Raw genomic sequence first — 24,903 nt, 5'->3', positions numbered from 1 at the left:
CAGGGCACCCCTGGCAGGCATCTGCTCCCCAAGGGCCCTCTGCATGCAGCTACCCAGGGGCACTGTGCCCTCAGCATGATGTCCACATGGCCCCGCTCCTGTGGAGGTGCCAGGGGTGGCGGGCGCCAGGCGTCAGGCTGGGCCACCCTTCCTGGGAGCTGCGTGGCGGCCGCCCACCTGGGCCACCTGCTTCCCTGAGCGTGTGCCGAGCATATGAAGGGAGGTGGGCCCGGGAGGGCTTGTATTGAATGACCTATTCTTGGCTTTTAAAGAAAGAGGGCTTACTTGCAATGCTGAGCACGTCAGGGGCGGTTACAACACAAAATGATTTTGAAGTTTAATTTAAAGTCGCCTCCTGGCTGCGTGGGTTTCCACTTCGCTTCATTTGACACTAAAGCAGCTCCAATGGCTGTGGGCACGCGGCTCAGCCCTTAATTTCCTGCCCTTCACGCTCTGTGGCCCCCGCGTGGGGACCCCTCGGACCCATGTCCTCATTTTTAAACTCTTGGTGGCGCCTCTGGCCCGACACCAGCACAGCATCTCCTGGGTGTCTCCTAGGCCAACTTTCCCCTCGTTCCCACAGCAACGGCTCTCACTCCATCCCCACCCGTGACACCTGCAGACACCCCTTCGAGGGCGTGGCCGGCCTCAGCAGGACGAGGGCAGCCCTGGGGGAAGGGCAGCCCTCGGTGCCTCAGCGAAGCCTCCCGTGCGATGCTGGGAGCCGCCTTCGGCTGACGGATTCGGACGGAGACTTCTCTCCTGCCCGGTGCCCAGGGATCTCTCCCGACCGAGAGCCGTTTCTTAGGAAACATGGGCAGTGACGTCTCAGACGTCTCTCGTAGCCACACGCTTGCCGACGTGTCTCCTCGGGCAGGAGGAACAAAGGGAAAACAAGCAAATGGGACATCAGACTAAACCCTCTGCACAGCAACAGGAGCCACAACAAGACGAACGGGAGCCACTGACTGGGAGGACATATCACAACGACGCATCTGGTCAGGGTTTAGTTTCCAAAACTCATCAAGAACGTACACAGCTCAACACCAAGAAGACAAACAATCCAGTTACGAAATGGGCAGGGGACCTGCATAGACCTGTCTCCAAAGAGGACATACAGTCGGCCAAGGGACACTGATCACCACAGAGATGGAAATTAAACACAATGAGGTATCACCTCACACCTGTCAGAATGGCTGCCATCAACAGCAAGGACGTGGAGAAAAGGGAGCCCGCGTGCACTGCTGGTGGGAATGCAGGCTGGTGCAGCCTCTGTGGAGAACAGTGTGGAGTTTCCTCAAGAAGTTAAATATGGTGTCCTGACCGGTTTGGCTCAGTGGATAGGGCGTCGGCCTGCGGACTGAAGGGTCCCGGGTTCGATTCCGGTCAAGGGCATGTACCTGGGTTGCGGGCACATCCCCAGTGGGGAGTGTGCAGGAGGCAGCTGATCGACGTTTCTCTCTCGTCGATGTTTCTAAATCTCTGTCCCTCTCCCTTCCTCTCTGTAAAAAAATCAATAAAATATATATATTTTTAAAAAGTTAAATATGGAACTGCCATTTGACCCAGTGATTCCACTTCTGGGAATTTATCTGAAAAACACGAAACACTGATTCCAAAGAATGTGTGCGCCTAAGGTCACAGCAGCCAGTTCACAACAGCTAAGATCTGGAAACAGCCCCAGTGCCCACCTGTAGACGCGTGGACAAGCGGTGGGACATTCACGCCGTGGGATACCAGGCGGCTGCATCGTAACAGCCAATGGGAACAGCGTATAGTGCACGCCACGCCTTTTTAACTTATTTGATCCTCAAACAGCCCCCGGCAAAGGCGCCACTGCTCCACCGTCAGGTTATTAACCTGTTTTTCAAATGAAGACGCTACCACGAAGGGCAGTTAAGTCACTCGCCCAAAATCACACGACAAATCGATTACTAAACCAAAACATGGACACGTTCTCCCCAAGAATCCTGGGAAAGTCGGAGAGATCCACAGGCAGGACAGTGTGAGACTGTCTACAATCAACCGTGAACAGGTTTAGATTCAATTCCGAAAAGGGAGGAAGAACCAAAACTGGTTTTTAACTTTAAAAAGAAGGAAGGGGAGGGGGCGGGACTCACCTCTCAGGTGTGCAAGGTGTTTCCAGGCTCGGGTTCCAGGGGGCGACCGGGACGCTGCTGCCGTGGACGCTGCCACCACGCGGCCACTGTGGGAACTACAGCTGCTTTAAATCCTCATTTCAAAGACCTCCCCCCAGCGCCTCAAAAATAAAAATTACCTGTGAAAACTCTCAAATCCAGAGATCCCGTCCTGGGATTTTTCCTCGTCCAATCAAACGATCATCCTCCTAGGGGTTAAGATGCATTTGGAGGGGACACAGCTCCGGCCAAAGCATCGGTCTGAGCAAACACAGGGTTGGTCCAGGAGAAACACTAGGCATTCTCTGTCCTGAGAGGAAAGGGTGGAGACCAACCCTAAGGCACCTGCCCTTCCTTCTCACTCCAGCCTCTCTCACCCTCACCCCCCACCAAGGTGCTCAAAGTCACCAATCATCCGAGATGCACATTTAAACCACAACGAGGTGTCACCTCACACCTGTCAGAACGGCTGCCATCAACAAATCAACAAACGACAAGTGCTGGTGGGGGGGGAGGGGGCGGGGGGGCCTCACGCACTGCTGGTGGGAATGCAGACGGGTGCAGCCACTGTGGAGAACGGTATGGAGTTTCCTCAAAAAATTAAATATGGATTTGACCCAGTGATTCTAGAACTATATCCTAAGGAACACGAAGCACCAATCAGAAAGCCTATATGCAACCTCATGCCCATAGCAGCACAATTTACAATAACTAAGATCTGGAAACAGCCCAAGGGCCCATCAGCAGACGAGTGGATAAAAAGGTTGTCTAGTAACTTCTTATCTCCCCCCTGAGCCAATACTCACCCACCCCACCTTTAATGCCAGTGTCAACAGTCTCCTATCAGTAAAAAATGAACAATAGGCAACCTTAGTTTGATGAGTTTAATAAGAGACTCATCGTTTTAAATTCATGATTTTACTACAAACTCGTGACCTTGCGAAGAATCATAATCCATCGTTTGCCTTTTTCCTGAAGGTTTGAAAAGTCAACAATGACAAGAGGCCTTTCAGTTCCATTGTTTGTGGGCAAAATCCTGACAGAAAGTGTTGGTTAAAATTAGTTGCCACGGAGGCTGTGAAGGTCCTAGCTTGGCGTGGATGACATTTCAAAGTGAATTCTCACTTGCCGGGAAGGGAGCAGGGAGCTTTAATGGCCTCTGTCAGTCTAATTCTATCCAACATTATTGTGTCCACGTCATATACAAGTTTGTTTTTTCTTAAGAATCAAAATGTGCGACCGAAAGTATAAGAGCAACTGAATACAAATGCGAGCTGTCCGGGAAAACATGCCTCCTGGTCAGACGCTGCCAGGAATCCACAAGATTGTGCCACGCCTCACGGACGACTTCCGTCGGAGAGTAGTTCTGGTTATGCATCCGTTAGGGACGGCGAGGTCTGTTCGGGGAGGTGATAAAAATTAACAACCACTTCTCGTTCCATTGGAGGAAAAAAATCAGTTAAACCCTTTAACATACATGATTGCAAAGACTTAGAAGCAAATTAATGCTATATCCCCATGTCATTCATTTGGAGTATATTCCACCTTGTGGGGCATATGTTTATTTCACTTAATGAAACAGCCAATGACGATTTGGAACTGCTTATAACCAAAAAGCAGCAATTTGGGATTAAGGAAGAATCCTGTGCAGAAGAGTAGGGAAAAAATCAGAGGATAATGTGTAGGTGAAAACTTAGAACAAGGAGAAAAAGAAGGAACCAGAACTTGCTATGTTGCAGGTGAGCTCTCGCTCAGCCGTGGACTTGCATCCACTTGGAAGTCACTTGTTTAAAGTCTGGAGCACACACACATCCCGCAGTCATAGAGGCCACGGGTGGAACGAGCCTCGAAGACCATTCAAGTCCAGCACTGCTCCTGCCCGGAGACTTAGTCACCTCTGATGTCATCCCTACCGCGCTAGCAACGTAATGACTAGCAATTAAGTCTCCAGATTACATTGCAAATGAACACATAGTAGGACAGCAATGAACACACAGTAGGAGAGCACCTTTCTACTCCTGTAAGAAGATGGAACAGAGTCAGCGCCCAGTGCATGTTAGCTGGTACTAGGAGTTTTTAAATCTTTAACGGAATGTAAATTGTGTGGATGCGCAATATGTTTTCTAACAGATAAGAGCCCAGACGGGACCCATTGACAGCCAGCCCATCACGTCTCCAACTTGCTCTGCAGCCCATTTCTTCATTCTTTCCCAACGTGCGTAACTGTTCAGCATTTGATATATCCTTTAAGCAGGTCTGAGTTCTCTCCTGAGCTGCAAAGGCTATAAAAGATGTAAAGCTGAACACCATGCTTGGAAGAACACACAAGCTCTCTCTAGGCTCCGTAAACTAGTTTGACTTTGATGCCTTAATTGAAACCTTATAAAGGGTGTGTCGATTTCAGTTAATCATCATCATCATCATCATCATCATCATCACCATCACCATCAACATCACTATCACCACCATCATCGTCACCATCACCATCACCACCACCATCAGCAGCACTATCACCACTATCACCATCACCACCATCACCACCATATCACCATCACCATCATTTCACAGATGAAGACAGCAATGTCCAGGTAAGTAAAGTGATTTGTCCAAGTCATTAAGCACAAGAAGAACCTGAGTCCCTGGGCTCCGAGCCCCCCCTCTTTCCCGCATGCTGCCTGCCCTGCCCTGTTCTGTGCTGCACCCCCTATACTTTATCTCCTTCTGCATAAAGTCCTCATCAGGCACATAACATAGGGAGGCAAGCGTCCAGAGATGAGAAACCTGAGAGTTGCCAATTCTAGAGGCCGAGACAAGGCCATTCAGGCCACAGTGGCAGGTGCAACCAGTCCTGTCCCCGCCTCTACTGAGGGTCCCTAACCCAGTGTACCCCCTCCGCTGCTGGCCCCCAGAGTCCTTTCTATGATGAACAACTTTCATACACAATACAACTAAATAACTAGTAATATTGTTTTCGTTATAAAAACCATGCACTGTCATATTTATATTACTCATATCAAAATGTTACTTTTAATAAATGATACATAAGCTAAAATACAGTAATAATTAAAAATAATATTAGTGTGATGAATAAGAACATAAGAGAATTGCCCTAGCTGGTTTGGCTCAGTGGATAGATCGTCGGCCTGCAGACCAAAGGGTCCCAGGTTCGATTCCGGTCAAGGGCATGTACCTCGGTTGCAGGCTCCTCCCCGGCCCAGACCCTGGTCGGGATGCGTGTAGGAGGCAACCAATCGATGTGTTTCTCTCACATCAATGTTTCTCTCTGTCTTTCCCTCTCTCTCCCACTCTCTCTAAAATCAATGGGAAAATATCCTCGGGTGAGAGTTCAATAAATAAATAACAGAATTGACCGTGGAGCAGGGGTTGAAGTGTGGATGGGATGGAACACATTGGATGTTTGGGGACCAAAACCAAACCTCACTTTTGTCACCATTTGCCGAGAGCCAATAGGACCACTCCTGGGACGAGGCAGCGGGAAGGGAGTCTGGCTCCACCACGAGCCACGTCATGACCGACGACAGGGACACGCGAAGGCAAACCCCGCTCGCTTCTTCCACGGCACGGAGCGGACTCCAGGTCCAAGTCTCACTGGCCAGCAGCCATGAAGACTGGTCGTCGGGGGACCCCGGGGAGAGCCCGCAAAACAGGTTGACGCCACGCCCGCTCTTCGTGGGCACTCGGGGGAGAGGCTCCCGTGCAGACAGGCTTCCTGGGCCAACACCGCGCACAGCGTGAGGGAGAGGAAGCGCCGCCACGCTGCGTGGTTTCTGTTTCCACAGGAGCAGCTCTGCTTCCGCCCAAAGAGCTTAAATGCAATTCCTCTCGAGCTCAGAGCCCAGAGCCCAGAGAATGCAGCTTCCCCGACTACAAAGGCTTCGTGACGCTCACAGGTTTGGGTTCAGGACGGCTTTTCTGTTCCACGTCGTGTTTGCAGACCACACTGTGCATCTCATCAGGCTCCCGCTGGCCCACAGGACGGCGGGAAGAACAACTCCAACATGAACACTTTCAAGTTCTTGGCTTTGAACACGCCTCCTCGGGCAGGCGCTGCCCTGTCCTCCGCCGGCCGTCAGCCCCGCGCTCGGTGCGAAGCTCCTTGTCCTGAGAAGGGGCCTGGCCCCGTCATGGGGTCTCCGTCACCTCAAAGCTCTGTCGCTACAACCAGCTCCACCGCCGGGCATTTCCCTGCCACCGTCCCGGACGCTCCAAAGCCCGGGTCAGTCAGGGCCAGCTGCCGATGTTGTCGTTGTTGGCAATATCTTCTCTTTTCTTTCCTTTTTTCCTTTCTTTTAAATGTATGTTTTCTTTAGAGAGGGAGGGAGGGGGAGAGAGAGAAACATCAATGATGAGAGAGAATCATGGATCGGCTGCCTCCTGCACGCCCCACACTGGGGATGGAGTCCGAAACCCAGGCCTGTGCCCTGACCAGGGATCGAACCCTGACCTCCTGGTTCATAGGTCGACGCTCGACCACCGAGCCACCCGGCCAGGCTCCTCTTTTCTTGACCTCGTGCCCCCACGGCCCTGAGGGTCAGATGCTGGGCTGCTCCTGAGAGTCTGTCTCCGGCTGGAAACTCCCCTGGGAAGGCCCACCTACCCAGGTGCCTCATGGGAAATGCCTTCTGCTTGTCTCAGATCTCCACACACATGGGTGCCCTCATGCATTTGGGCTGCTAACAGATACCCCAGACCCAGCAGCTTCTCAGCAGAAATCAATTCCTCGCAGTCCTGGGGGCTGGCAGTGTGAGGTCTGGGGCCAGCGAGGCCGGCTGAGGGCCGTGGTCCAGGTGGCAGACGTTTCCCCGTGTCCTTGCCCGGCAGAGGGAGGGGGACTCCTCCCGGTCCACCTGTCAGAGCAGCCCTCACGCCCCCCACAAGGCCCCGCCCTCGTGGCTCAAGCACCGTCCAAAGGCCCCCCTCCTAAAACCACCACCTGTGGGTTAGGATCCCAACATAGGAATTTTGAGAAAACACCCAGACCAGCAGCGGGCATGTCCGTGAACATACACCTTCCTCCTCGCCCTCCTCACCACCATCAGAGCACAGGTTCCTGGAAGAGACGCTCTTTTCTAGGCGGGAGGACCACCCGCTGATTGACTGTCTCAACCATCCACTGAGCACAGGTATCAGGAATGTGGGCGGGGCAGCCGCTGGGGAACACGGGGCTCAGAGACCACAGAGTAAACCAGCAGTGTGACCTCGGCAGGACAGCACAGGGCCAGGCACACAGTAGGGCGTCAGTGAGTGGGCCTGGCCAGCGAATTGGTGTTTTTATTTCATTTCCCACCAGAGCGCTTGCCAACACATCCACTGGTAGAATCCAAGGTTATGACGGCAACAGGGAGAGGGTTTCTGTTTTTGTCTTGTTCCCGTCAAAGTGCGTCGTGTGGGGTCCCTTGACTTGGACTAACTGCGCGTTTGACCTTGGGTGTGTCCACGTGTGTCAGCTACTTGAGAAGATGCTGGGCCGAGGAGGTGGACCCTCAGATGTGGCCGTGGGTCAGGACTGGTCAGGTCGCTGCGGGAATACGCGTTCCTGGACAGAAGTGGGGCGTGGAGCTATTTCACCTTCTCGTTATTCCGTTGAACCTGGACCTGGACCGAGAGAGCCCTCACCTGTCCAGTCTGAGTTACTCCCAGCCTCCCCAGGAAGGCGCACCATCTAGTTGTGAAAGGCGAGTAGAGTTCTTCACAAGCCTTCGTTTTCCTATCATCAACCAAAGGAAAGAACATGGGGTTAAAAATGTAAAGAAGAAAGAGCTGATGAACAAACAAGACAAAACAGAGCTTTGGGGAAATGGTTTTTTTGCAAAGATGTTCAGAAAGAGTGCAGTATAAATATCTATCACTCACACACACACACACACACACACACACACACACACACAGAGACAGGCATGTTCCATAAACACCGATACTTAGTAAAGGCATTGCCTGGCTGGGTGGCTCAGTGGTTGAGCCTCCACCTATGAACCAGGAGGTCACAGTTGGATTCCCATGGCTCTGCCTCATCACTGATGCTTCTCCCTCTCCCTCCCCCTTCCTCTCTGAGGTCAATACAAACACCTGTAATAAGCTTTGGGAACTGACCTGGGTGGACATCAATACACCTGATGTCGCCACCAGGACGCGTGGGGTCTGCTGTCTGAGGCTGCGGCGTCAGGAGAACCGGGCAGTCTCTCCCGGGAGAAGCCGATGCAGGACTGAACCCCAGCACCAAACACAGGGACCAAACTGCGCCTCCGAGGAGGAGAAGCACCACCTGACCCAGAACCCGCGCTGGCGGCTCTGACGTTTGCGCAGAGAAAAGAGCCCCGGAAAGCCCCTCCGGGAGACAGGCTCTCGGGAAACCGACTCTGCGTTCAGACAGACGTGGCAGCGGTACCCGTGGCTTCCACGGCAGCCCCGCCTGACCGACGCGATGCCGGCCACCTCCTTAGGCCCTAACCCTGCCCGATGTTGACCGCACCCTCGTCTTCTCCACGTTTCCCATGTGTCCCCAGGAAGGAATAAACACAGGAACTCAGAGGCCTTGACAATCGCTCCTAACCCCAACCCACAGGGCCCGAGGGAGAGGCTCGGGACACAGTGCTGGCTCACGTCTTGTCCTCCCGTAGACCCCTCAGTCTTTTCCCGCGTCGGAAGGCAGGAATGAAAACATGGCCAACACCCTCTCGTGCACATAAAGGAGAAGCCGGGCCAGCCTGGCCGGTCCTGCGTCTCTCAGGCTCAGTCCAGAGTGAGATGTGAAGTGTGATAAACCGCGAGCAGCGTGCCCCTGCCACGGGCGGCGTTAGCGAGTGGAGGCCGGGAGTGAAAGGGCAGGTCGAAGCGACCCGTGGGGTGAGCGGAGCCTGGGCTCCTGCACAATGCACTTCTGATGATGGGTTCCGCTAGTGGTTCTCAACCTTCCCAATGTCGCGACCCTTTCATACAGCTCCTCATGTTGTGGTGACCCCCAACCATAAAATTATTTTTGTTGCTACTTCATAACCGTAATTTTGCTACTGTTATGAGTCGTCATGTAAATATCTGATACGCAGGATGTATTTTCAGGGGTCGCGACCCACAGGTTGAGAACCGCTGCTAGACAATCGCCAAACTCCCTGTAGCTGAATCACAGGAAAGAGCGCCGGCTCGCATTTCGTGAGGGGCGCACGGGGAGGAATAAACACGCGTGGTCTCCGGAAAACAGCGGCTGGTGGTGACCCCGGAGGCTATACCTTCATCAACCCACACCCAGCACCCCCGGAACGGAGGGGATTGGCAGGTCACCCTGTAACGCTGCCAACGACGCCATTGACGGCTGGGAGTTCCCAGCTACAAACCACCAGCGTGAGGAAGCCGGCAGAGCTGAGGACCAGCACGGACCAGCCGCCGCCCCGCCCTTCTCTACTGGGCTCCTCGGAAGGAATGGACCATTCCACAGAGTCCAGCCTCGCTCGGTTCTGTGTGATGCACCCAATGGCCTCAGCTCTACACCGACCAGGGCCTCAGGTGACTGACGCCCCACCACCCCGAGATGAGCTCGCAAGAGAAAACCAGGTCCCTGTAGAAAAAGGTCATTCTTTTCCTCTGCACATCTGCACACTTAGCTCCTTCCCCTGATGTTCCAGGGGTCCAAGTAGAACCATATCAGAGCAGAAGGCGACTCCAAGAAGTTTGGGTGCGGGCTCCTTTTGTAGCCAGACAACCACTGGGTCCCCGCTGCCTGTCACTACTTGAGCCAATTCAGCAGAGACCGGGAGAAGCACACTGAGCTCCTTCCCCAGAGAACAGCTGGGGAAGGAGCGTGTGCAGATGTCCACGTGAAAGCTCTTAAAAAACTGACCGACAAGCTGCCTTCAGGCACTGGCAGATGTGCGCGCGCTCCCTGCTCATCGTGTTCATGTCATTCCTCTCGAAGCAGCAGCAAAGCCCGTTTCTAGAGCCCCACCCCCATCTTCTCTGCGGCCCAGGCCACCAGACGCCGGGAAGCTGCACGGCCGTCCGTCCGTCCGTAGGAGGCCCTTCCCCTCTGCTCACAGGGCCTCACCGACTTCACGACGCAGCGCACACCCGGAGTCTGCCGGCCTGCGGGTGCCCTCCGCGCTCCTCTGCTCCTGCCTCTGGTGTCTTCATCCCATTAGAGCTCCGTTCCCCCCAAAACCCGTGGGATGATCTCCAGCTGCCAAATTCACTCTTTCAAACATTTCTGGGGGGAAATCTCATCTTCAGAAATAACCACCTCAAAGCGACTCATTTCACTGTCCGGGCCCTTTGCAATGAAAAGGCCTTTACGTTTCAGTCGTGAATCTGAAGGTATTGGTCTCGAGTCTCGGCTTTTAAGTTAAGGACGACCCTTTCCCGGTGACATTTCAGTGCTGGAGAGAGGCTGCACCGAGGCTGTTCTTATTAAAAAGGAAATGTTAGCACTTGCCCCACCTTTCAGCTTAGACTGCAGAGTGAAGGGAACAGGTTTATGTTCTTCTCAGGCGCTGCCTGAAGTGAGAATGTGGACTTAGGCACTAATGGGTTTCTGCTGAGTAAAATCACGTTATGTACATCAACACTGGGAAAGCATTTGGTGTGGGTGTACCACCTTTAAAATGTTCTTGTTTTGACCATTCTAAAAGTAATCTATGCTCGTCATGGAAAATAACAGAAAAAAGTGAAAAAAATTACCTTACTCCCACTATACAAAACCATATTAATGTTAACATTTGGTGAATTGATTTTCTTTTTGTATTTATCTAACGAGAATGGGGGGGGGGTCTGTTTTATCCTTTTTTACTTTTTGGTTTTATAGAATAGTGTTTATTGTGTACATGGAATTTCATAAATATATAGTTATCCGATATAATAAAAGCCTAATATGCTAAGTGTCCAGTCGTTCATTCAACCAATCAAAGCGTAATATGTTAATGATATGCTAAGGCCACTCAACCGCTCACTATGACATGCACTGACCACCAGGGGCCAGACAGTCGACCAGTCACTATGACATGCACTGACCACCAGGGGGCAGTCAACCGGTTGACCAGTCGCTATGATGTGCACTGACCACCAAGGGGCAGACGTTCCAACTGGTAGGTTAGCTTGCTGCTGGGTCCCAGCTGGACACGCCCTAGAGCCCTCCCGCGGTCCCTTCCCCGGCTGGCCAACCTTCCACGTCCCTCCCCGGCCCCGATCATGCACTCGGTGGGGTCCCTTGGCCTGGCCTGTGCCCTCTCGCAATCTGGGACCCCTTGGGAGATGTCTGAGAGCCGGTTTTGGCCCGATCCCGCAGGCCAGGCCGAGGGGCCCCACTGGTGCATGAATTCGTGCACCGGGCCTCTAGTCTATATAAAAGCCTAAGCAACCGTTACAACAGAACGACCAGAACGACCGGTCACTATGATGCGCACTGACCTCCAGGGGGCAGACACTCAATGCAGGAGCTTCCCCCTGGTGGTCAGTGCACTCTCACAGGGGGAGCTCCACTCAGCCAGAAGCCGGGCTCACGGCTGGCAATTGCAGCGGCGGTGGTGGGAGCCTCTCCTGCCTTCAGAGCAGCGCTAAGGAGCAGTGAGCCAAGCAGTAAGGAGCAGCGAGCAGGCAGGCAGTAAGGAGCGAGGGGTCCCAGACTGCGAGAGGGCACAGGCCGGGCTGAGGAACCCTCCAGCCCAGTGCACAAATTTCATGCACCAAGACTCTAGTCTATATAGATAAAGGCCTATGCGACTGAATGACCGAATGACCGGTTGACCGGTCACTATGACGTGCACTGACCACCAGGGGAAAGACCCTCAACGCACAGGATTGGGCTCCCTCCTGTCTGTATCAGGCCTGCGGGGATCAGGCCGAAACCGGCTCTCCGACATCCCCCGTGGGGTTCCGGATTGCGAGAGGGCGCAGGCCAGGCCAAGGGACCCCACCGGTGCACAAAATTCATAAAAAGGTAGGCCTTCCTTCCCCCAGCTGCCAGCACCGGCTTCCCTCTGTCACCCGGGACCCGGGCTTCCCTCTGGCTGCCAGCACCCAGGACCCAGGCTTCCCTCACAGCCCCGGCTTCACCCGGAAGGTCAACCAGAACGATGTCTGGTCTAATTAGCATATTATGCTTTTATTATTATAGATATAGGGTATCCAAAAAAAATGTATACACACTTTGAATAATTATTAATTCCAATGAGTTAAATCTGAAAAGAAAGAAACATCAGTGGAGCTATCAGCTGTACATTTTGGGGGAGACACCCTGTATACGTTGCTTTCTTTACATTGTATACATACAATATGTACCTTGCTTTCTTTACTGTGGCATGACATTTCTCCTATTATAAATTTTTTAAAAAATCTTAAAGCACCCTAGCTGCTTTGGCTCATTGGATAGAATGTCATCCTGTGGACTGAAGGGTCCTTGGTTAGATTCCAGTGAAGGGCACATGCCCGGGTGGCAGGCTCAATCCCCACTAGGGGGCGTGCAAGAAGCAGCCGATCAATGATTCTCTCTCATTGATATTTCTGTCTCTCCCTCTCCCTTCCTCTCTGAAATCAATAAAAATATATATTTAAAAAATTAAAAGAATCTTAAAGCAATGACATAAAATCCCATTGACTGGGGAGACCTGGCCTAGTGAACTATTTACTATGTGGTATGTTAACAAGGGCTTCAAGCTTAACCCTTACACACACGAGAAGGAGTACCGCTACACAGAAAGCGTTTCCATTAGTTGGATTAGTTCCTCAGATTAATTCCCAGAAATGAAATTATTAGTTCAAAGGGCAGAAATATTTGAAGTTCTATGTTGCCAATTTTTCCCCAAAACCTTTGCAGCAGATTGCACCTGCCTTACAAGGTGTGGGCGTGCCCCTGCCTCGGCCTCGCCTGCCTGACAGCGAGCATTCTCATTGAGAACAACTTACGTGTCTCCATTTGCTGGGAAGAAATGGCCTTTTAGTCTCTGCCTTTGCAAGTCTGGTCACGAGTGTTGAAAATGCTTCTGATGTGCTCCTTTAGTAGTCGGTGCCGTCTTTTGTGACTTTCTGATAATGGTTTTTGCATATTTAGCTGCTGTGGTTTTGAGGTTTCTATTATTGAGTTTTGTGGTATTTTACAATAAGAAAAATGAACCTGATTCATAGCTGATTCAAAATATCCCCAAAGTACTTGCTTCTTATTTCTGACTTTTATAGACATCAGGCTTTATCTTGTAGTATAAAATCCATCTTCGCCCTGATAGTTTTACTGATATTTTTAAGTTTAGTAAGTCTTCCTTAACCTAGAGAGGTCCTAGTTTCTTCTACACTCTTTAAATTCTATGAATTTTGCATGAATTCCTTTAGCTTTGTAGAATTTATTTCTGGTGCATGAAATGAGATAAAATCCAAGGTATCATTTGTTGTAAACAGATGACTAATTGTTCCAAACCGTGTATTGAATAGACTTCTTTTAACCGTTGTTGGCCTCGTTCACCACGCGCTGAAACACCCCCGGAAAACTCACCTTGCTCTGGTCCTTCTGCGGGGCCTGTGTGGGAAGGTGTTCTCCCTACTTGATGTCCTGGCATAGAGCTCCTCCCCCTCCTTCACCCGCCTCTTACCTTCAAAGGGGTTCACCCTGTGGAGTTGCACTTTCTGGCCCAGGGAGGTGGGGAGTGGCCTGGAAGAAAGTTCCAGAGGCAGGGCTGGACTGACCAGAGAATCGCCTGTGACCGGAGGAGGAGTGACCAGGAGAGGGGACGGGCCTGTGACCAGAGGAGGAGTGACCAGGAGAGGGGACGGGCCTGTGACCAGAGGAGGAGTGACCAGGAGAGGGGACGGGCCTGTGACCTGGAGGAGGAGGTGACCAGGCGCGGTGACTGGAGTGGGGAGCCGGGACCCGCAGCCTCAGGCAGGTGGCTCTAATCCGTGTGGTAAAGCAGATGAGCGTGAGGGGTGGCGGCGCTGGATGAACTCCGAGATGGGGTTAGCCCTTTCTCCTTAGGCTCACTGATGTTTAATCTGGTGCCTGGACACCCTCCATCAAAACTCAGAGGATCCTTCATCTCGTGTCTGAGACAGAAGAGGATGCGAGGCTCTGACCTGCCTCCTGCCGCTCCTCACTCTCCCTGGTCCTGGTTACAGAGAAGGATTACCCTGGAGAAGGATTATCCTGGAGAAGAATTATCCTGGAGAAGGATTACCCTGGAGAAGGATTATCCTGGAGAAGGATTATCCTGGAGAAGGATTACCCTGGAGGATTACCCTGGAGAAGGATTACCCTGGAGAAGGATTATCCTGGAGAAGGATTACCCTGGAGGATTACCCTGGAGAAGGATTACCCTGGAGAAGGATTACCCTGGAGAAGGATTACCCTGGAGAAAGATTATCCTGGAGAAGGATTACCCTGGAGAAGGATTACCCTGGAGAAGGATTACCCTGGAGAAGGATTACCCTGGAGAAGGATTACCCTGGAGAAGGATTATCCTGGAGAAGGATTATCCTGGAGAAGGATTACCCTGGAGAAGGATTACCCTGGAGAAGGATTACCCTGGAGAAGGATTACCCTGGAGAAGGATTATCCTGGAGAAGGATTGCCCTGGAGAAGGATTATCCTGGAGAAGGATTACCCTGGAGAAGGATTACCCTGGAGAAGGATTATCCTGGAGAAGGATTATCCTGGAGGATTATCCTGGAGAAGGATTACCCTGGAGAAGGATTATCCTGGAGAAGGATTATCCTGGAAGTGGTGAGGGAAACGAGTGGATGGAGGGATGTCAGCAGAAGGAACAATGGGCAGGGAGTTGGGGGGGCTGGGAATATTGGAGCGAGTTTCTGGGCTCAGGAGAGAGAGGTGCCTACACGTACTCAGCTGGGGGGTCCCCACACCCCAGCCGCGGGCGCAGTAGTTTCCACATTTAGGGAGGACGGTGCTGGGAGAGAAAGGCACCTCCTGGGCTCCCTGCACAGAGCCTGCAGCCCTCTCTCTGGCCCGCCCCAGGGGGACGTGGACCCACCTCTGTGGGAGGAGACAGGACGGGCTGAGCCGCAGGTCGGCAGCGGGAAGTGCTGGGCGGGAACCCAGGTGGCCCCGGCACAGGTAACGGGACTCACTTTCTCAGCAAACACACCCCTGGGTCCCTGCCCTGCCCTCCGCCGGCTGCACCGCAGGAGTCTGTGCCCCGTCTCACCTGGAGCCCTCGGGACGCACAGGGACCCGCAGAGCCGGACCGGGCGACCTCGCCTGCTCCGGGGTGGCCTGGCTGTGCACAGGGGGGCCACCTCCCCAAGCTGCTTCCTCAGCCTGAGCCGGGGCTCCCGGGAGACGGCGCCTCCACAGGAGGGTGACCCGCAGCGGGTCACGCCCACACGGTGGATCTGCTGTGAAACACGTGGGCTGGAAACACTGGCCTCGTCCCCAAAGGCACCGGGGAGCGTCCTGCCCGAAGACAGGAACCCGCCACGGGTCTGGTCTGGCTGCTCCCGGGTGCAGGCGGGGCTGCACTGTCATCTATGGTGGAGAGAAAAATCACGCGCAGCGAGTTCTGACAAGGCCAGGACTGTGAGAAGTTCCAGGAACAGAAGAAAATAAGACAAAATACGTTCCCAAGTGCACGGCTACGGACCTTCCCCACGTTAACGTCATGTGAGACCCTGACTGCTTACAAGCAAACCAGGCCCCGTGACGTCACAGCACGGCGATCACGACGTCACAGCAGCAAAACCCAGTGCGTCGAGAAGGGCGGGGATGCAGGGGGAGCGGGAGCCCGTCCCGAGGCCTGGGTTTCGGTTCTTGGTGAGATAACTTCCTGCCTTTAGGTTCCTGGCTGACATGCCCGTAGCTTTTGTTTCTTAAAACCACGTCTGACCGTTTTCGGTTGCGGGGGCCGCCGTCCGGGATCCACGTGCCCCGGTGAAGGCGAATGGCACACACCAGACCTGGTCGGCTTTGGCGGACACCTGGCGGGCTGTTCACAGAGACTTTCACGCGCAGGTGATGGTCGCTCCGGATGCAGTGGGCGCTGTCAGCCGTTTCCGCGTCTGTGCGGTGGTTTGCACCGGATAAAGCGCCAGGAGGAGGGAGCGCAGGGCCCACCGCGGGGGCGGCTGTGAGTCAGTGAACAAGGTCACGAGAGCCAAGCATAACGCTGGCCGCCCTCGAGGACGCCGGCTCAGGGTCAGGACAGGAGTCACCTGTCCCTCTCTGAGGGCTTGTCCACTGCACTGGACGCTGCTGCGATGGGCATCTTGGCACATCTGGAGTTTCTGGGGTTACCCCTCGGGATGGCCTGTCCGGAACAGCAGGGCCATGCCTGGCGCTGCCACAGCCACGGGGACAGGCCTGGCCGAGGCCGCTGTGGATGAGGACCCAGTGTTTACAGAAAAACCAGGGGAGGCGCATGAAGGGGACACCCCTCCCTCATCCAGCTTCCAGGTCTTTCCTAGACCCCTGCCCCCGACCCCCATGCCCCGCACCCCTTGTCCCCGCGGCCATCTCCTCCCACTGCCCAGGGAGGCCCTAGGTTCTAGTCGGTCCGTTGAAGCAGGTGGCCAGCCGAGCCCAAGTGCTGGGACCTGCCCTCCGGGGCGCTGTCCCGGGTAAGCCGGGCGACTGGCTGGGGTTCGCCCACGTTCAGCAAACCCACTGGGCTCACCTGTGCAGCCGCGCCCTCCCACGGGCCTCCATCAGCAAGGTGGATGCCACGCCCACCTTCTTTCTCAAATGGCCCAAAACTCGTGTTGGGGTGCAGGGGCAGAGGGCGCGGGTGCTACTTCCTGGCCCCTCAGAGTGCGACATCCACCCCTCACACTCCCATCCTCAAAGCCCCTGCACCTGGCCTCAGGCCTCCTGTGACAGGGTCAGTGTTCACAGGGGCCATCAGATGCCTGGACCTGTGGTAACCATGGTGACCACATGGTGGCGTCCTGGGGCTGCCAGGCCCTTGGCCTCTCCCACTGTGACGCTGCCTCGGTGCCCATGCATGCCAGGCTGACTGGTGCCCCCTCTCCGGGCGCGTGGCCCACACCGAGATCCCCAGCCTGTGACACCCCATTTCTCCTCCACCTCCCAGCAGCCTGCCCCAGCGGGCCTGGTGAGGGTGCCTGGCATCTCGGGTGGTGGGTTCTTTGCCGTGAGGGTCACCTTGCGCCTCATAGACACTTGGCAGTGGGCCTGGCCTCCACCCACCCGGTGCCGTCCTATATCCTGCCCCTGCTACTCTGGAAACTGCTGAACACTAGGATGTCAGGTCCCCCTGGTGAGTCACGTTTCCCGGAGAGGCACACACCGGGAGCGCAGGCTCTGGGTGGCCAGCCTGGCACAGGGCCTGGCCAGACGTAGGCTGTCACCTGGGAGAGGTGCCTGAGCAGGTGAGTCTGTAAAACCCGGGACTAGAGACACAGTGTCCCCTCCAAAAGCCCCCCATCTCCACCCGAAGCCTCAACTGCAGTCCGTCAGGAGCAAGGCAGAAGCTGTGCTCCCTTAACCCCCATGTCCGGGCACAGTTTTCAGCACCATCATCAAATATTAAGTCCTCCCTCAGACAAGTACTGCCTGACCAAAGACTGAGATTATTAGTAAAGTCACCTCAGAAGTGGGAAATGGAAATGGAATATACAACTCTATTCAATTAGAAGCAATTTTAGGGAATTTTATTTAACTGTCAATTTATTGCCAACAACTAACATCTATCGTTTTGCTACATTTGGATAAGCACATTAGGGAGGAAATATAAATTAAATACTATGAAAGTTTTGTTTTAATGAAATATGACCTTAATTGGCTATGAATATATAAATTTAGTGGTTTTATTGCATTGTTAGAAAATTATATTAAGGAAGATACAAAAAAATCCATAGATGTTTATTTACAATTAGTATGCCATTATGGCTTTAAATTTTCATTTACCCAACAGGCTTCAAAGAATAGTTTATTACATGCCTTAGTAAACCTTTAAAATACTTACAAATTCAAAACAGATGTTTTATACAAAACAAGTTCACCTGAGAATTCATTATAACATTGCCATTTGTCTGATTTTTTTCGAAGCTGTGAGGGGCTGAGTGTCCACATGCAACCTGTATCATCTACCACATCAGAAATATTTAATTCCGGCCCGGCCAGCGTGGCTCAGTGGTTGAACATCAATCTATGAACCAGGAGGTCACGGTTCCATACATGCCCAGTTTGAGGGCTCAATCCCCAGTAGGAGGTGTACAGGAGGCAGCCGATCAATGATTCTCTCATCAATGATGTTTCATTGATGTTTCTATCTCTCCCTCTCTCTCTGAAATTAATAAAATTAAAAAAAATATATATATATATAATTCCTTATTCAAAACTGGCAAAACATTAAGCTGCAGTAAATTATGTCATAAAAGTTACAAATGGAGGACCAAGATTTATATCCATATGTGCTTTGAGCATAACAATTTAACAAATCATTTGCTATAGGTGAGCTGAAATAACAAATTTAAGGTAATGTTATTTTGCTGAGTTAGATAACAGTTTTTTAAAAACCATCAAGCATTGAGAAAACCGATTCATAGACCTGGGGACCAGGACCATGTGACTATGCAGCAGACACTGAAAACAACCTTCCCAGACTTCTGCGGGAAGAAAACGCTACACACGTGCGCACACAACCCAGCCATCCGTCTTCCGCACCCTCAGGAAAATCAACTTAAACACACTTTTAGGAAAAAACCTCTTTAGAAGTTAACTTTAAAATACGCATAAGTGTGTAACCCTATGCAATATGTAGAAAATTACAGCCAAAAGACAAAGATAAACTCTTTTTTTCTTCCTGTCCCTCTGTTACAACTTGAAAATCATGGAGGTATGAGGTAGTGTAGTTCCTGTATTCCATGCTGGCTAGTAAAACAATGCTATGCTTTACAGTTGGCCAATAATCGGAGTATCATTAACATAAACCCTTAATGCTAAGCTATTTATATGTAGAGATCAATTTAAACCAAGTGCCTTAAAAATCATATATATACTCTGGAGACAACTAGGTTTTATCATTAAAAGAGAAAGGACTCTTTCAAAGCAGTTATTTACAGGGGCAATTAAGCAGATCATGTGACACCTGCACACACACACACACACACACACACATACACACGCGCGCACGCACGCCGCACACTTGTATGACAGACAGCTGAGTGTCTGCTGAGGTAGGAAATCAAGGATTCCATTGGCTTGTATTAGATTTTACATTTGTAAACCAGAAGCATTTTTATATTATTTCGTATTTTGAAGTTAAAGTTATAAGCATCAGACAGCTACATGGGGATGTCTGTGCCCACACACTTTATGGGCTGGGATGCATTAGCACAGAACTAATTTCATTCTCCCTGACACATTCTTGAGTGTATTCATGAAAGCCTCTAGACCAGCGGTTCTCAACCTGTGGGTCGCGACCCCTTTGGGGGTCGAACGACCCTTTCACAGGGGTCGCCTAAGACCATCGGAAAACACATATATAATTACATATTGTTTTGTGATTCATCACTATGCTTTCATTATGTTCAATTTGTAACAATGAAATTGGGGGGTCACCACAACATGAGGAACTGTATTAAAGGGTCGCGGCGTTAGGAAGGTTGAGAACCACTGCTCTAGACTAGAAGCAAGCCCAACTAGTTTTCTCTTACAATCACTAAGCCAGTAACAGAGCTACTGTACGAACCGCTGGACATAGACTGGGAACGCCTCCTGCAGCCACCGCCCATCAGAAAGGGTCGCTTCTGGCCAGGAGTGTGAAGTCCTCAGTGGTCCCTGTGCTCTCAGCCAAGGCTGCCTTGCTTCAGGCTCACTGTCCCGGACGAGGGCTGTCCCCACGGGAGCAGCACCCATGGGCCCTTCGCGTGGTTCAGGACGCCCTGTATGGAGCCTCGGGTGTCTGACTTGGTGAGGTACTGTCTAAACCAAACACCCTCAACCACCCCTTCGTACCCTTTCCAACGGGCTCTGCACATGTCTGTGCCCGAGAACACGCTTTTGTCATGGTAGGAGGCCAAGAGCCTAGCGTTCCTTGTCAAACAAGTCTGTAACAGCAGGCGGTGCTGCGGGAGCACTCAGAGGTGAAAGCTGCATTGAACAGGACGGGCAGACACAAGGGACGACTAAGAGGACCAGGACCGTGGGCCCCGAGACACCAGATTCAGGAACAGAGCAACATTCACTCTAGTTTCCAAATTCAAATGCACATGAAACAAGATTGAGTTTCATCCCGTTTCACAAACCTATACGGTTGTTCTAGAGGCATCTTTTAAATCTACAATAATACTTTTTACAAGTAAACCATAGGATTTCAAAACCAGATCAAAGTGCCTGCCTCTCCTAGTCCTGCAGGTGGCCCTCTGCCCAGACGTCGGGCTCTGCAGGGCACTGCGCTGTGGGGGGCAGGCAAGCCCTTGGGGTCCAAGAAGCTGAAGGCAACACTGCCTGAATCCAACACCCATTTCCCTCCCGCAAAGGGACAGAACGTCAGGAGGCAGAGACCTCAAGGACCAGCTGGGTAGACTGAGGAGAGAAGCGTAGCTCTTACCCGCTGCCATGACCACAGCCCCTAATAGCCACACGACAAGGCCAGAGCCTCTGCCTTGGGCCACCCGCCTGCCCCAGCTCCCCAAGGTCCCTGGGAGCTTAAGGTCACAGTGGTAGGCCACCCACCCCTGGTTTTAGCAGGAGCTGAGGAGCCAAGCTCCAGGCTTCTGGCATCCCAAGCAGCTGCCCCACTGTGCGCAGCCCATCAGCTCTTGGGGCCAGGCTCTCAGCACACGCAGGCAGGGCAGGCTGCTGACTCCCTAGGCCCTTCCTCGGGGAACCCTGTAGGCGCCTGCAGTTACACGGCTGCTGGACAGGCTAGTCCACATTCTGGCATTTTGAATGAGGGGGAGAGTTGCTACTAACAGTTATTATTCTTTGAAACAGAATAAAAGCCTCACGACGTGTTCGATGGAACTTCTCCATTTCCAGGAAGCCGCCATCCCTGCATCTCTGTGGAGTCGAGGCATCAGGGGCCTCAGAGAAGCCCTCTCGGCCACGGAGGGGAAACAGCCCTGTCAGCAGACCAATGGCTGGATGAGGCTCAAGACACACTCCAGAGCTTCAGCAGGAGGCTCGGGGGCTGGAAGGAGGAATGAGGCTCACTCGTCAGTAGTGCATTTGTCGGTCATCTGCTGGCAGAAGTCGGAGATGCCTGCGCTCTGCCGGCTCTGCTCCGAGGGCCCCGCGCACTCCGGGACCACCCTGGAGCTCGGCCCAGACTCCTGAGCCAGAACGCAGCCCGACCCACTGCCCTTCCCGCAGGGGAAGCAGGGGCTTTGGCCCCCAGCAGGTGGCGTGGCAGGAGGCCCCTCCGGTAAACTCAGAATTGGTGGGAACACAAGAGCACCATCAGAAGTACTTTTGTCCTTTTCCGAAATTAAAAACGAAAGTGGGCAGTCTGAGGCCGAGTACTTGGCGAGTATCTGAATCTGTTCCTGGCTCAGAGCCGCCTCTTTACAGACTTGCTGGCAAAGTCCGGTCAGGTTCTGCTTGGTCTCACCCAGCGTCGACAGGATGTGGTCTCGCTCTCTCAGCAAGCTCTCCTTCTCACTCTGCTGTGGGCACAGAGAGAACGCAATGACTCGGGGGCATTAGCAACCATTGCCAAGGTGATCAGACATTGGTGTCTGCAGTGTCTTCTCAGTAAACACGGTCACATGGAATTTTTCCTTTCAATTCAATTGAAAAATGTATTCAATACCTCAGGTCCATAACCCCTCATCCAAAACTCCTAGGCCTGACGTATCTTGGGATTCAGGATTTTTCAGATTTAGGAAGATAATGTGGCCGCACATCTTCCCTCTGGCGGGGTCTGGGGCAGCCACCCACTGTCAAACATCTCTACACTTCTAAATAAAACACAGTGAAATATCAATGCGCAAAGTAGAGAAAAAAAGATTCTACGTCGCCTGATGTCGTTTGCATCAGTTTCTGCCAAAGCGGTGGTGACACTCTGGTACTGTTCCCCTGTACGGTTTTCAGAGCTTTCTGGACTTGCGGATTGCAGAACAGCACGTGTGGACTTAACATCTTAGACAGCAGAGTCAAAAGAGGCAGAAGCACACTCACCCTAACTCCTGCGACTCAAATCACCGCCAGGTTCGAATAGCGACTAGCATTTGCTGAGCACTTACTTTGTGCCGAATATTGTGCAAAATGTCTTCGAATTTGCACTCTCAGCTGGGTGAGTCCCACGACTGCTGATTTAAGTAACGTTAAACCCACGTGATAGGTGGGACTCAGCGTCTAAAATGCCCACAGTCAGAAATCTAATGTGTGAGCTACGAGTGTGAAGAACTAGGTGTGAGGGGAGGGGATGGGGGGGTCTGTTTTGTCAATCATATTATTATTGTTTAGAATTGTTCTCTCTCCAGGCAAGTCTTCACACAACGTTCTCAGGTTTGCTGGCTCCTGCAGCCCACCCACCACCACCTGCTGGCAGCATGCTTCTCCCTCGCCCACTCCCTCTCCTGCTGCCCCTACACCTGCTCTGAGCCAGCAAGAGCCAGGTGACCAGAGGGAGAGGAAGTAAAAGCTGGCAGGAGGCCAAAGGCTTCCCCTGTGGGATTAGACAGGGCTCTTGGTTTTCTGCTCATGGGCAGGTTCTATAGAGCTGACGCTGTGGTTAACAGTTAGATGGGTGATATCAGTGATAATCCTCTACCATAGATTCTTTTCTGGAACAAAAATAGCTATAAGGGTAAAAGGAAATTTGCTTTATACAAAAGTACTATTACGGTTTTATATAAAAGTTTTTCTAAAAAACTGGACATCTAACTATGGTAATTAGTTTTTAAGTATTTCATAGCAGTTAATATTTTGAAAAAAATAAAGTACTAAACAACGGAGGTACATGCCCCTGACTGGGAATCGAACCCACAGACCCAAGCTAGTGCTCTAACCACTGCGCAACTGGCCAGGGCCCAAATCTGTAACTTTTCTCCTGTGTTCCCAACCACTTTAATCAGTCAGCAAAATCACAGAGGTCTTCATCTCTCTCGTGCCTTCACTTGTAAAACATCTGGTTTCTCAACCTTTTTACAGTTGTGCCTCGTCTTTTTAAATAGTTATATGTCTTCCTCTTTTTGCACAATTAAAGTATACACAAAATATATAAATTTTTATTTTTCCACTTTTTTGAAGGTATATAAAAGCATGGTTTTCTTTCTAAATTGTTTAACTGCTATTCATAGCTAGAATGTTCATACTTGAAGATTTGCTACAATCACAATTTTAAACTCTCACCAGTAATTAACAAACACCCAAAACTGAGCACAGAAGAAATGCCTTCCCTCCATGTGGCCCTGTTCCCTGCTGCTGCACCAATCCCAGCTCCCGCTGCTCACACAATGTTCCTTCCAACCACCACTAGGGGACGGACACACCAGGCTGGCTGCAAGGTAATCATTTTTCAGTTAACCTGTGTTTTGATGCTGGAACAGAAAATAAGATTCAACAAAGCAGGCATTCCTCACATGCAGGGTCTCCTTAGATCTCGGAATGTTCCTTTCCTATCAGCATCTGACTTTTTCCCTTAGATAAAAGATCCAAGTGGGTTTGTTTTAGTATCAACCAAAACAAGTTATTCAAGTCTACAGTGTATTTTAACGAACAACTGAACCATTAAGTGTTACAGATTCATGGCACAAAACACTGAAGTGCCTCACAATGTCTTGCATCTTGATTCCACCTAAGAATTAGGTAGATGGTAAAACTATCCTTAATTTGTAAATCATTAAAAAGGCACCCAGAAATAGTTCTCAATTTATAACATATTATGATATAATATGTAGAATACGTACATATGTAGTCTATAAACATCCTTTTTTACTTCCTAAATGTCATATAATTTATTTTCTTAAAATGGTATGTGGTAAATTTTAAAATTAATGTATAATTGAACATTATAATCTGACTTAGGAATTAAAATAGCTGTTTGCTCTACAATAAAAAAGAATGGGTGGATGTGGTGGAATTAACTCTCTGGCATCCTTACCAGCTTCTCGATTTCCGACTCCAGGTTCTGTATGCAGTCGAGTTTCCTCTTGCGGCAGCGCTGGGCGGCGATCCTGTTCTTGCTCCTCCTCCGGATGTCGTGAATACAGTCCAGCTGTTCTGGAGTCAGCTTGTGCATCCTCAGCAAGGACTGGAAGTCATTCCGAGAGAGGGAGATGATCCGTTGTGCGTTAAATGGCAGTTTTACCTAGGACGTGAGACAAACATCAGTCACCACTGCTGTGTTTTGCTATCACACTCAGCCCTGGGAGACAAAGGCACACATCTCACTTTCCGGCAGGGGAAGGCAGTTGGGGACGACCGGGCCAGCAGGGGAGGACAGTTGGGGGCAACCGGGCTGGCAGGGGAACAGTTAGGCGTTGAGCAGGCTGGCAGGGGAGTAGTTAGGGGGTAATCAGGCTGGCAGGCAGAGGTGGTTGGGAGCCAGCAGTTCTGGATTGTGAGAGGGATGTCCGACTGCCGCTGGGATCGGGCCTAAATGGGCAGTGGGACATCCCTCAAGGGGTCTCAGATTGGAGAGGGTACAGGCTGGGCTGAGGGACACCCTCCCCCCCTAGTGCATGAATTTCGTGCACCGGGCCTCTAGTGTAAAAATAATTAGGAAAATGTTGTAAATATTTTAAATTCATTTTCAAGATACATATATTTATATTTGAGGGAGAAAATCTAGTAACAAAATTGTAGAACAGCTTAATTATATTAATGACCAAAAATGCAAATAAAATATTGGTC

General features: G+C 51.5%; 1 protein-coding gene across 14 annotated transcripts in view; it reads right to left on the bottom strand.

The window, feature by feature from the left end:
- Window positions 1–20,359: 20,359 nt before the first annotated feature.
- Window positions 20,360–24,903, bottom strand: part of BACH1 (BTB domain and CNC homolog 1) — a 29,505-nt gene continuing 24,961 nt past the window's right edge. For 4 of the 14 annotated variants that reach the window (XM_023746747.1, XM_006105822.3, XM_014447899.2 and 1 more), the window contains 2 exons: window positions 24,152–24,358; window positions 20,360–21,710 (listed from right to left, as the gene is read on the bottom strand). In XM_023746747.1, coding sequence (XP_023602515.1) covers window positions 21,255–21,710; window positions 24,152–24,358 — 663 coding nt within the window. In that variant the 3' untranslated portion in view covers window positions 20,360–21,254. The other 10 variants (XR_002826972.1, XR_002826973.1, XR_002826975.1 and 7 more) reach the window with 10 other exon arrangements.

Source organism: Myotis lucifugus, unplaced genomic scaffold (assembly GCF_000147115.1).
Source record: "Myotis lucifugus unplaced genomic scaffold, Myoluc2.0 scaffold_727, whole genome shotgun sequence".
NCBI lineage: Eukaryota > Metazoa > Chordata > Mammalia > Chiroptera > Vespertilionidae > Myotis > Myotis lucifugus.
This window is presented reverse-complemented; position numbering and strand designations above follow the sequence as displayed.